General features: G+C 32.8%; 1 protein-coding gene across 1 annotated transcript in view; it reads left to right on the forward strand.

Annotated features, from left to right (window-relative positions):
• Positions 1-2,026: 2,026 nt before the first annotated feature.
• The window catches only part of LOC100647914 (dual specificity protein kinase CLK2), a 42,127-nt gene continuing 31,383 nt past the window's right edge, over positions 2,027-12,770 (forward strand). Inside the window, exons 1-4 of the mRNA XM_012317268.3 lie at positions 2,027-2,189; positions 2,393-2,423; positions 2,509-2,639; positions 3,566-3,699. Coding sequence (XP_012172658.1) covers positions 2,124-2,189; positions 2,393-2,423; positions 2,509-2,639; positions 3,566-3,699 — 362 coding nt within the window. The 5' untranslated portion in view covers positions 2,027-2,123. The remainder of the gene's footprint in view (positions 2,190-2,392; positions 2,424-2,508; positions 2,640-3,565; positions 3,700-12,770) is intronic.

Here is a 12,770-nt window from a genome sequence, read left to right on the forward strand (position 1 = left end):
GACAGGTATGTCATGTAGAAGTCACGTGTAAAAAGTCGAAATTATAGCTATGTACAATCATTGAATCCGTTAATTCGCCTATCATCATTTTCCCTCCTCCATAACACGATTGGCGCAGGTCCAGATGTATCACGTGGCCTTGTGCACGGGGTAATCACAATCACATCGAGTTATCGACTTGCTCTCATCGAATCGGAGTTCCCTTGTGTTAAAGGGCTTAGTGTAGCTTCGATGGTCACAAAATGTAGTGCACGGTATAGCGTTGCCTTTTGCTTTTTGTTTCTTTTTCTTTGTGCATAATTCAGTGAATCTTCATAAAGAGTTTCGAATTATACATGTGTAAATATAGGAATCAGAATTTGTTGGAACAATAATCGAAATGGTTACAGCATTCGTACAGAGAATTATGGACGATCGCAACGAATTTGATCCCTTCTGCAATGATGAAATGTTACACTCAGAGGAACTCTAAACTCATCGCGATTGATTCAACAATAGGGGTAAGTGTACCAATCTCTGCTTTTCTCTTAAAATAAAATAAAATTTTCTCTTATTCTCATTTCTTGAGAATATCCTTGTTTAGTTGTTTTCAATTTTCGCGGTAATTTTTCATTTATCTTACGTAGGCATATCGTCTGCTTACATAAATCGTTTACCGATAATGATGTAGTTACCCTCTTGAATATACTTGGGTGTGGTGCCACCTACGATAATATACGAAGGTCATCAAACGACATCAACCGGTCACGGAGAATTTATATGATTACTTCAGAACCTCATGAACATTGTAGTTTTGTTTACAATTACTTGAAATTTGAGTATGTTCTGGAAGTTTATGACTTTTATAAAGTGTGGTGTCGTACGAGTTATTACTAATCTAATGTGGGGACAGGTATGTAAAGTTTCTCTAATAAAATAAGCGCAACAAGTTAGATTGATATTTTGGAGTAAAGGCTAGGTTGTTTTTCAACCTATATTTTGAACAGGAATAGCAAATTTATTTCGTACTGATAATATTTACATAATAAATTAGTAATTGGGTGTTATTTTTATATAATTTTTGTACGATACACGTTTTCTTCGTGCCGCTTACAAATGAGGTTATCAGACGTATATCACACATGTCACAAACATCGTTCATTTTAGTTGAAATATTTTGTTTCAATCTCAGAATTTATTGCATTATATATATATATAATTTTATTATTATAATGGAATAATAATAGAATAATAATTATTAAAGAAAGTGTTTTATTTACTAACACGTATCGAAATATACGATTTCATTTCGATATTGTTCATAGAATATTTATTTAAAATAGAAAAATAAATTAATAATGTCATAATTAGTATGTCGATAATTTATTTAGCTTTATAACGTTAAAGTATTTAGTATAATGAAACAATTATAAAAAATTGTGCAATATACACGAAGTTTAGACGACATACATAAATTAAAACAATTTATTATTTAAGTAAATTATAATCATTTTGAACTTAGAAATATTTTCTTCTGATTGAAAAATAAATTTTGGATGAATTTTTATTATTGTCTGTGAACGTGGTAGCCGGTACTTTCAGGTACAAATTACATCGTTTTGTATCTGCCGCAAGCACATAATGGTTGGGGGGGGGGGATTAGTAAGGTTCGCTCGTGCGCAGTCGTTTCGGTTCGTTTATGCTCGGGTCTACGATTCCGCACGAACATAGTCGAATACCATTCGCCAATCGCATCGATCCAATGTCCACATCGTTGTCACATACAACAGTGTCGTACGTAGCACTCTCATTGCGCTCTTTGAATATTTTGTGTTTGCAAGTACATTTTGGGACCAACCAAGCTTGATTTATCCTTTAAACGTAAGTCTTCTTGTCGCAAATATTATCACAGTACGTTAAACTTTGATTACTCAAAATGTCCAGCAGAAATTATGCATGTGTTGCGTTCACTGGTACTTGATGCTTCTCTACCTTCAAGATGGCCGCCGTTTCATGAAAGTTCCCTTATGGCGTATGCTTTGCGGTTGTCTCTCTATTCATAAATTTTATCGCTTTCACTCTCTCACGATTACTAAATACGTACATATTGTACGTTGTCGCAATGCACAATCTATTCTTCAAGGATGTTAGGGTTTAAGCTCGACGCTTCGTCCCAACAAGCGAGTATTCCATTGGCATTGATTTTGCTGGTAAGCGTGTCTACACGTACTCGTTACCTCATTTTTATTTTATTTCCCTGCTCTTCATTATATCTGCCATCGTGCACATCGTATTATCGTTCTAATCGTCTTCTCTTCCACGTTTCCCGTGTAACGTACGTTCAACGATTTTGGCGGGATTGACGATTTCACATGGAAAATGAATCCTCTGGTTTTCGCATAGGGCTGTATAGCACTCTCAACAAACTTTCTCAAGAGTTATAGGTATAGTTACTTATCTTTTCGGAGTGGGCTGTTTTCCTTATAGTGCTTAGTACGCTCTTACGATGCGACTGCCCACATTTTCCAGAATTTTTTGAGCTGATGTCTACGTCGTTGTCGAAAAGCAGTGTCATACCACAAGCATCAGCTTCACGTTCTTGGATATCATCCATCTTCAGTTTCATTTGGAACCAATTGAGCCCGTTTCGCCTTCCTGATGTAAGTACATGTACTGTCGTTTCAATAGAAAGGCTCAATAGAAAGGTCCTAATATCTTCCTGAAATTCATACAATATTTTCAATTGTGCATTGCATATATCTATGATCTTCGATACTTTTCTTCAATCCTGATTGTAATATCATATTAATTATGATAAAATGTCAGAATTTCTCTAGAAAACTAGTAAGTTTAGGTCATCTAAAAATTATAGTTAAGTTTCACTTTGCCTGTTTGTTTCAAGTTATATTTTATGTAATTTTAAGCTAGTTACAGTACAGTGATCAGATAAGCCATATTTGCATGAATTATACATAAGTACATATAATAATAAGTATTTTTGGCCATGATGGCTTATTTGTATATTTTTATACCATATATATATATATCATATAACATATAATTCTTCTTATATATAGTTCCTCCTTTCTGAATCTTTTAATACATAAAAAAATCCATCACCTAATACATTTAATTTGTATTATTTAATTTATTTGTCCTTTATGTACATTATGTATTGAAAATATTTTTAAAAGCAAACGATAAAGTTATATTTATATTGAAATAAAGAATATATATAATATAACAAATTTATGGTAATACCATGCTTTCTTATTATATCTTGAACATTTTAAAACATTTTCAACTATTCTCAAAGGAATTTCTTATGTTACTTAATAATGTGTCACAATATTGAATCATAATTCTTATATCATATTCAATAAGTTTCGATCATCATAATGGAGCAGTGTAGTTTAATGAACGTATCATTATGTATATTCTTTAAACTTTCACCATTAGGTTTATGACTATATTTTATGAATCTGAGTCTTCTTAGCTGCATAGGCATTTAGTTTTCATTCATTAATTTCTTTTTAGATCTGTGTGTGTATATGAACCCTAAATAATACATTATTGTTTGTTTCAGATGCCACGAAGCAGGAGGCGTCATCGCACTCGTAGCCATTCAAGAGCACGTTCACACTCTGCAGGGTCTCTCTCATATGAACACAAGAGACGTCGCATTGACTATGAGAGCCCACGTAGTAAAGGGACTTATAGGTAAGTAACAGCATTAAATTATTCATTCTATAATATATATACCATCATGGATCTGACTGAGAATCTAGGCAATTACGTCTTAATTTTATATACAATAAGCAAGAAACATTAATATTTCTGTTCAAATAATATAAACCTATGTCTGATACACAATGCTGCTTGACAGTAACATAGTGTCTATTAAGAGTATGTGTAAATCAATGACTAAACAATACGACTATGTTAATAAACTATTCATGGACATGTTGGAGCAGAAAATTAGAGCAATCAAAACGTATTTACTATTGCGGACGAAATAAAAAAAAGAAACAGAGTTTTTTCTATGGCATCATATTTTGAAAACAAGAGTAAAATTGTTGGAGCGCAAAACTGACTTTTTTTTGTAAGACTTGCGTAAAAAACATTAAGGAGGAAGCAGGGTGGGGAATAAGTGGAGCTACAGCACACGAGACCAATGCCACGAACGCGATCTCCCACTCCGAACACGCCTAGTATGAACCGAGGAGACGATAGAAATTCTCCATGAGATCTTTATGGCTGTCAGTCGTGGTCGGTGCGTTCGAGCTTCCACATACTCGCCGGGGAGATCTTTCTGCAAGATTTACCGGACGTAGTTGATCCAATCGAGTACCGGAATAAGTCGTGTTGGCTGTTGTCTCGAAAAACGATTCGAAAAGCATACGTGAGTGCTGATGTGGGTTTTATCCGAAATGATTTTATTTGGAAAGAATTGCAAGCGTGCGAAAGGTATAAATGAGTCGAGGTACAGTGAGGATACTTATTAGGGTTTAGATGTATGTGCATTGTGTAGTTTATATTCAATGTACGTAGGACATGTATGATGTTAGTAATTTTGCGCGTAATTGTTGCTTGGAAATGTATAAGTATATACTGGGATTTAGGGCAGCAAGAATATAGTAGATTTTTAGTGTTGCTTCCTGTGGCTGATCACACACGTTCTGTAACTATATCCAGAATAGATTTCATGTATTGCTGTAATTGGTAACGATTCCTCCTCGTATGAGACAAAAAAGATTGGAAGCTTATTATCAGACGCTTTATATGTATTGTAATTTATCAAGTATAATGAATCATGAATAAACGATTATTGTTTGTTCTTGGCGGTCCCGTTTGCGTAAGTGTGTACAGAGCTTTGTTTTACGTGTCTCGGATTGCTACTTAATATAAGGCTTGTTTTGTCAGGCAATGTTTGTTTAAAGAACAAAATATGTCGATGATTAGCGAATTGGTTGGTTAGATACTTCTGTTTCATAATCAAACAGGTTGTTAGATTAAATTTAAAATGGATAGATTAATTAAGGTAATTTATTTTGGATGAATTGATTATAATTATTCAGAATTGTTAGAAGTTCATTACCATTTCTAATGTAAAACATATATTATTCAATATGTGTGAATATTAAGATTAATGAACTATTATACAACTAGTATACCATGAAATTTTATAAAGCATGTATCTTGACATTCAGCTTAATCTATGTAACGATTAAGGTAACGATTAACGTAATCTATGTAATCTATGTAATAATTTTGGAAAGCACATATTTGGTATTAGAAAGTGAATAATTTTAACAGACGATTATCTACATATCCATTTTAATTCATATCATGATTTATATTCAAAATGACAACATATAATATAAAATATCTAATTTCACAAAATTCCCTCACACGGTTGGTCTGAAATTATTATTCATTGATTGGAAACATTATATCATATCTTACAAAATAAATTACCAACTAACACGAAAGAAATTCCATACTATTCACACAATCGGATCTCAGAAACTTCACTGTATACACTAAGAGGTAGTAGCATTCAAGATATCGATCCTATCGTTTAAATAATATAGTAGAGGTTCTAACACGATCAATATCATGAGATATCCACTGTAAATTTTATTTTCAATGCATCGATCGTCCCGCATTAAATATTTCTCCTTTAGACATTAGATGTTCAGTTTGATTGTATTTCGAGCACCGTGATTTAAAGAATAAATAGATCAGAAAAAGAACTCGTGATCGAACCCGTTGGAGTTGATTTAGTTGCACTGGCTCGCCAGAAACGCGGAAGGATTCTTGGACAAACGTGGTATGTCGCAGCAGCGCGTAGATGAGAAGGTGTTTTGTAGAAGTCGTCGCTCGCTGAGATCGCTTAATTAAAATGCCCTTAGATGGCAATTGCCATTACTCTTCTGAACTATTCTAACGCCGGAAAGTATTATTGAGAAACTGCTAAAGGAAATTTGTCGTACGAGGATTTTATTGATGCATACTTTGTTCGTAATTATTCAACCATCGTCGTGTTCATCGAGATGACAATTATTGTATATTAATTGGCAGAAGAAAATTTAAAAGGCAAGAGTTTTGAGAAAATGCCATGATCTTATAAAACGGAATTATATTTGACGAGAGTTAGCCCAGAATGAAAATGGCTATTAACATGTTAGAAGATCAGAACAAAATTCATCAGAAGAATTTTATTATTTGTATGTTCTTGATTCAAAATTATAGGAAGTTTAGTAAACTTGGAGCTTGAAATTTATATGGAGCAGGTTGAATAAATTATTACAAGTTGTAGTTTTAAGTTTTCTAAAATTAATAGCTTAGATGGTTATTGTGATTGAAATGAAATAAATATTGAAATATAATCTTTTCCCTCTGAATTAAATGCGACAGGATAAACTAATTATTTGCTGTAAATAACTTTGTAGCTATCGTTAGGGGAGCAGAGAAGCTTTTATCTTATTTTGATAACTCTTATGGAACTTTGTAACATTTACTTGAATTATTATATCTCATTTTGCATAGCAAAAGAGCTACGACGTTACGTGCTGCTTAAAAGTATCTGAATAGTTGATAGGATATAAGGCATGCAATCGTAGATAAAATGACTTGCGATAATTTTCTTTATGACCGTTGCAACTACGTATAATGTATCACTATAACGCGATAAAAATGGTTTTTAAAAGTTAAGCTATCAGAATAAAATTGATGTCCGCTACTATGAAAGCTTATATAATTATTCTGCTTCTTGAACAAGTCTTCATCTTCAGATTATTTCATTTTCATATATATGAATCAATGAAAGATATAGTTGATGAGTTAATACTGGTATGTCGTTAATATAAACATTTTAAGGAAATTCATATCCATTTAAATGTCTTGATACTTGATATGAGGAAGTATATCTTCTTGAGTTTCTTATTTATGAGATATATCCATAACTTTAATTATGTAGAGTATCACAAAGTAACATTCTATGAAGAATAATGATTATGGTAGTAAAATTTTGTAATGATCTTTAGAGTTTATTAGAATTCCTTATGTAACAAATAGATGTCATTGTATAATAGCACATTTTGCCTTATCTTTTCTTTTTTCTGTTTTTCTTTTTCTTTTTTTTTTCTTTAGAAAAGTAATAAAACTCTCTTGTGAATCTCATTACATCAAATAATGTATTATTTGTTTATTTTTTTCTGAATTTTAACGCAGTTCATTTTACTTAAAGTTCATTTAAATAACAGAGCTACTTCTCTGTTATTTAAGATGGCAAGATACTAACGAATAGAACATGAACAAATATTTTTACGTATGATGCAAAGAGCCTTTTCATATTCTTAAACAAACATCTAGAATAATTATGGAAAGATTTAAAAATCCAATTGCTGCTATAAATCCTGAACGAGTAAACAGTGTATATGTTTCTTCCTTACGATGTTCTTCAAAAAAGAACTAATTAATCTTGTAATGGAAAGACTTTAATCGTTGTTGAGAAAGTAGCAGCCAGTTACAACGTGTTTGCGCGTTCCAGTTTGTACACTTGCATCGCTAGAAAAACGTGCAGTTTCTCTTCGTATCAATATATTATAAATTGCGTTTCGTGATGAAGTTATCTCGACTTTCGGCAATTTATGATATTGTAAATCGAATTTCACGACGCTGTAATGCAAAACCTGGCCGGAGAATGTATAGAATTTCATTAATATACGCGATGCAAATCAACGAGCAGATCGTTATCGCATCTAATTTTGGAAATCTTTGAAATTGCAGTGATAACCACGTAACATCGTATATCGACGATTTTCTTAGAACTTCTTAATGAATTTGCATTGATTTACTGTAGACTACGATTACTCTCTGAGCTTTATTTTTCGGTAAAGAAAGTCGTACGTTGTTTAGAAATAAACTTTTCACGGTAGTTTCTCTCAGAATTTTATTGGATTTTCAGCGATTTGTATTCTAAAGTTAGGTATTTTTTTTTTAATTAATTCCACTTTTCGTAACGACGTTATTTATAAACAAATTCCGTACCATGGATTCTCTTGGAATTTTAATATGTTTACAATGATTCGCTTTGAACTAGAACGTTTTATAATCAATCCTAATTTTTCATTGCCGGATGTCGTTCGTAAATAAATATTCACTGTGTTAGACTATTTAAGTATCCACATCGTGCGTTGCTAATGATTTCATGGCTATCAGTGAACAAATTATGGAAACGTGGTCTGGGAATTGTACTATTATGTTTGGAATGATTAGATAGTCTGAGACTCGATAAAGTATCATAGGAAATTTTACTGAAGATTTTCCATTCTAAGTTTATCAAATCTCTGGCATAAACGTAATGTTTCGATTCTATCTCGAAGATTAATCGAGAAAAAGAAACCAAGCCAGGCCTTAGAAAATCGTGATAATGACATAGGAAGAAATTCGGAGAACAAAACACAATAGAAAGTAACAGAATTTTATATTTCCATTGAATTCGGGAAAATTTCATTGATAATTTATAATACGCGTTTCAAATTAAAAAGACAATGGTGAAACAGGATTTTACGTTTGAAAAACGCCCGGTATTTTCACGGTTGATCGATCGTGCATTTCACGGAAGATTTCGAGGATACGAAACGACCGATACGAGAGTTTAGAGATTAATTAAACGCTTAAAGCTTCTTCGTCCGTTGCCTTTAAGGTTGCATTTAACGAATAGTAGTAATTTCTCGTTGCAGTTATTTCCTGGTATCGCGTGCCGGTCGATGACTGATCTCAATTGCGTTTCTTCGAAATTATTCAATTTCGAGATTCCAACGCGTTTCTTGATGTATTATACGCCCGATAGCAATTTGTATATACCGACGGTGTACCGCGATTTCTTGCGCGTTTGCAGTTGATCGTGATAAACGACCGGGAATAAGGAAGGAACGACTGAGAAACGTAGCCTCGTAGACGTTTAGTAATGCCAAGGGTCGAGAAGATACCAGCGGAGAAACAGCTTCTTTGCATTTTTAGCTTAGCTAGTCATTTTTTGTTCTTTTGAAATGAAAGGATTTTTGCGCTTCTATTTAGAATTTCGTCATACAGTAATTTATATTACTGGAATTTTGGAATTATTTTATTAGAATTGTTGGAATTTTATTTCTTTCCTTTTGGTTGCTGATGGTATTTCTCTTTTTAAATGAAAAACTTTTTCGAAAGTTTCTTTAGCAGTTCTACCATTTTTTAATTAGATACACTTGTGATTTTGTGTTTGATTGGAAAACATTGTACAAGCGGTTACGTTCTAAGAAAGGAAGAGTTTATTGCTCGATAATTTGGCATTAATTTCAATAAGTAGAATCTTGTAATAATATCGGTTGATCTTTACACGAAGAAAACTTCGAGAAAATTTGACTATTTACGGCTACCGCAGAGAATATTTCTCTAAAAGCTTGCTGCTAATGTATATGTAAGCGATCTTATAGCCTGTTTCCGTTGAATCATTTATCAGCACGTTTCGTTTCATCGCTGGTTCTCGTTAACAAATGAATTGTCTGTAGGCGAGAGACAATCACGTGCAAGGCTGACCTATTGTAAAATTCCCTCTATAAAACAGGATTGCGAATTATGTTTTAGTAAAAATTCGTAACACACTAGAAACCATCAAGGCAAGTCGTTAAAAGCCCCACAAGGCCCACTTAAAAAAAAAGAAATTCCGAGAGTAATTATTTTGAGATGATAAACTACATAATCGTAATCACAGTAAATAATCAAGAGTTTCTACAAATTACGTTCTACAAAAGAATCCTTAGCCAGTTGGAGATGCAATTGGTACGCGTAAAATCTAAGCTTCCTAATTATCTTCAACCATAACGCGAGACCGTGCTCTCGAGTTAATTACCTTCGTTACCGGTCTAATTAATTACACAGCTGCACGCGTTTACGCGATTGAACGATAATAAACAAGGCTCCCGATGAAACCGTTTGTACTCTGGCAAATTGGCTGCCGCAACGATAAAAATTCTCAGTCCCCGTTTAACGTCGCTATTGTTACGTTACGATTTTTCTTGTGATTTTGTCGTAGCTAGAAAACCTGTCGTCTCTAATGAACGCTCGTTCTTACGCCAATTACGTTTTTCTTCTTCGTTTCTCGATTCTTGGTTTCTTTCGTAACATCGTACGACTCTCTGCACGATTAAGATCTTACGGTTGTGCGTGTTGGTCGTTGCTTTGCTTCGAGCAGAGAGCTGGAAAAAGAATTCCAAATTTTTAATGCGTTTTGTTCTTCGATATACGAATGAGATAAAAATTTGTCGCGTAAAATGCGCTGAAATTAAAAAAGATTTCAAGATGGAATTTTATAAATAGACTATGAACGTTTGAGTCAGGAATTGTAAAAACGAATTTTCAATTTTAAATGAATCTGGTCGTTAAATATATAAATGGGACAAAAGTTTCATGCGCAAAATACACTGCAAATAGAAGAAATTTCGAGGTGAAATTTTATAAATAGATTATGAACGTTTGGACTCTAAAAAGAATTAAACATTTTTAATGAATCTTGTCCTTAAATATACAAATGAGGTAAATGGAATGAGGAAAGATTTCGAGGTGGAATTTTATGGATAGATTATCAATATTTGAACCGGAAATTATGAAAAGGATTTTAAATTTTAAATGCGCCTTGTCGTTTAATATATAAACGAGATAAACATTTATTGCATAAAGGAGACTGAAGTTAGAAAGGATTTTAAATGTTAAAAATAGATTATGAGTGTTCTTTGTGCATTTTGTAAAAAATTTAAAGATGCATGAACATGTATGATTTCATAGAATAATAGAAACATACAGGGTGAGCTACGTACAATTAAATCTTGAAATAGCTATAATATAGAATAATTTCAAGAAAACTTCCCCCCATTAAGGAAAGATATTTCTGGCTATATTATATCGATAAAATAACTCCAAGGAAAGAACAGATTGTTTAATGATACTTTATAAGCGTTACTTTTTCTTGAACCACAGATTGTAACGTATTGTTGTCATTGGAAATGATAGGTCTGTCAAAAGAATCTATTTTTCCTCGCAGCATAGAGCCTGTTAACAATAAATTTAACGCAGAGAAAACCAATCAAGCTTAGAATCTAGGTATGTAGGTCCTTGTTTATTTTCTCCTGGTGCTCTCTTTATTTGCCCATCCATCTGGAGGGCTCGTAAAAAGTTTCGATCAGCCTTGCAGTAATAGGGGAATTCCTCGCGAAGGGTGGACGTCAGCGTTTAATAAATGAGCATTGGCTTATGAATAAATGGTACGTGTCATAAATTGCTTTTTCATAAGGTCTCGTTTTATCTGGTTTAATCTGATGATAATTGTGATACATAAAATTAATTTTTGTTAGTAATGGTTTCTAAAGGTCTAAGGTGTCGATGAAGCCTGAAACGAAACGATGGAATTTCATTGAAACGAATGTAATACGAATTTTGAATATTTGTTTGGCGTCTTTTTTACTTTTGTTCGAGGATTTTTTCCGGCTTTTATGTTATTTTCGGTATGAAGTCATTTCTGCTAATTTTAGTATGACAAAATTGCTCGGTATGGTCAGAATGCCAACTGTATGTGGTATTTTAAAAGTAGAAATATAATAATAATTTATATATATTCAAATAATAATTAATTAAATCAGATAATGTTTGGAGTGATTTTTAGAAGTTCGAAGTGATAGAATGAGATTGAAATGGGTGCAATATAGATTTTTAGTATATTCATATTTATATTTTTATTTGGACATTCTTCAAGATTTTTATGCTGCTAATAGTATCAAATAATTTCTGACGATTGTTGAATACCATTAAAGAACTGTCGGTAGAACAATATCGACGACGAAATATCTGATAAATGATTATTCGTCCGAGTATCGAAAAACGATATGCAGCTCGTAAAAGGAAACGCGATCGCGAAACTTATAGAAGTATTTCGATAGCTTTCACTGATTTTTAATGCTGCTATAAATTTTCATTATAGTCGGTCTTATTGGAATTTCGAGAGAACATAAAAGGTCATAGTTGAACGTAAAGGAACATACAATTGTTACGGATCGTGCCAGATTTCACGATATCTACCGAGTCGAAAACGTTTACAGTGCTCTCATATGCTCGTCACATCCTTCACGTTTATATTCATGTCTCTCGTATACTTTAGCCAGATTGGTAAATAAAATTTGAACAAGCGTCCCCATAGTTTTACTTTAAATAAAAGTTCTAAAAATACCCTGCCTTTCTGTTGCCTGGGTAATAAATTTCAAAAAGTCTAAATATATTATCCTGCTTTTTTTTCCCTATATGGGTCAGTCTTTTCATAGTTTTATTAGTTCCAGAAATAATCTTCTTTTCTATAAGATTATACAAGGTGTGCTTGCATTAATAGACCGTAGTACGTTATGTACTTTGTCTAACTGGACGCATTGCTTTATATACATATATAATTAAAGAGTTACCTAATCAATTGATTTTGCCACTCAACGAGGCATCCGATATTTCAAAAGGATTGAAACGCTTATATAAGCAAAGATATTACATAAAATTATTACGCTTATGCTGGTAGCAGCATCTCCCTCATCTCTGCAACATTTCATCTGTTCAATTACTTTCAATGCTACGTTTGCGATGGTAGAGTTACATACACGTTATTGCAGTATATATTATGTCAGCTGAGTATTGTCTACGATAGATGTTTATTTTCTATTATATGCGATATTCTTTTGTATCTTTGAATTCTCAGGAAATATGCTTCTCCA

This window comes from Bombus terrestris, chromosome 15 (assembly GCF_910591885.1).
Source record: "Bombus terrestris chromosome 15, iyBomTerr1.2, whole genome shotgun sequence".
Lineage (NCBI taxonomy): Eukaryota > Metazoa > Arthropoda > Insecta > Hymenoptera > Apidae > Bombus > Bombus terrestris.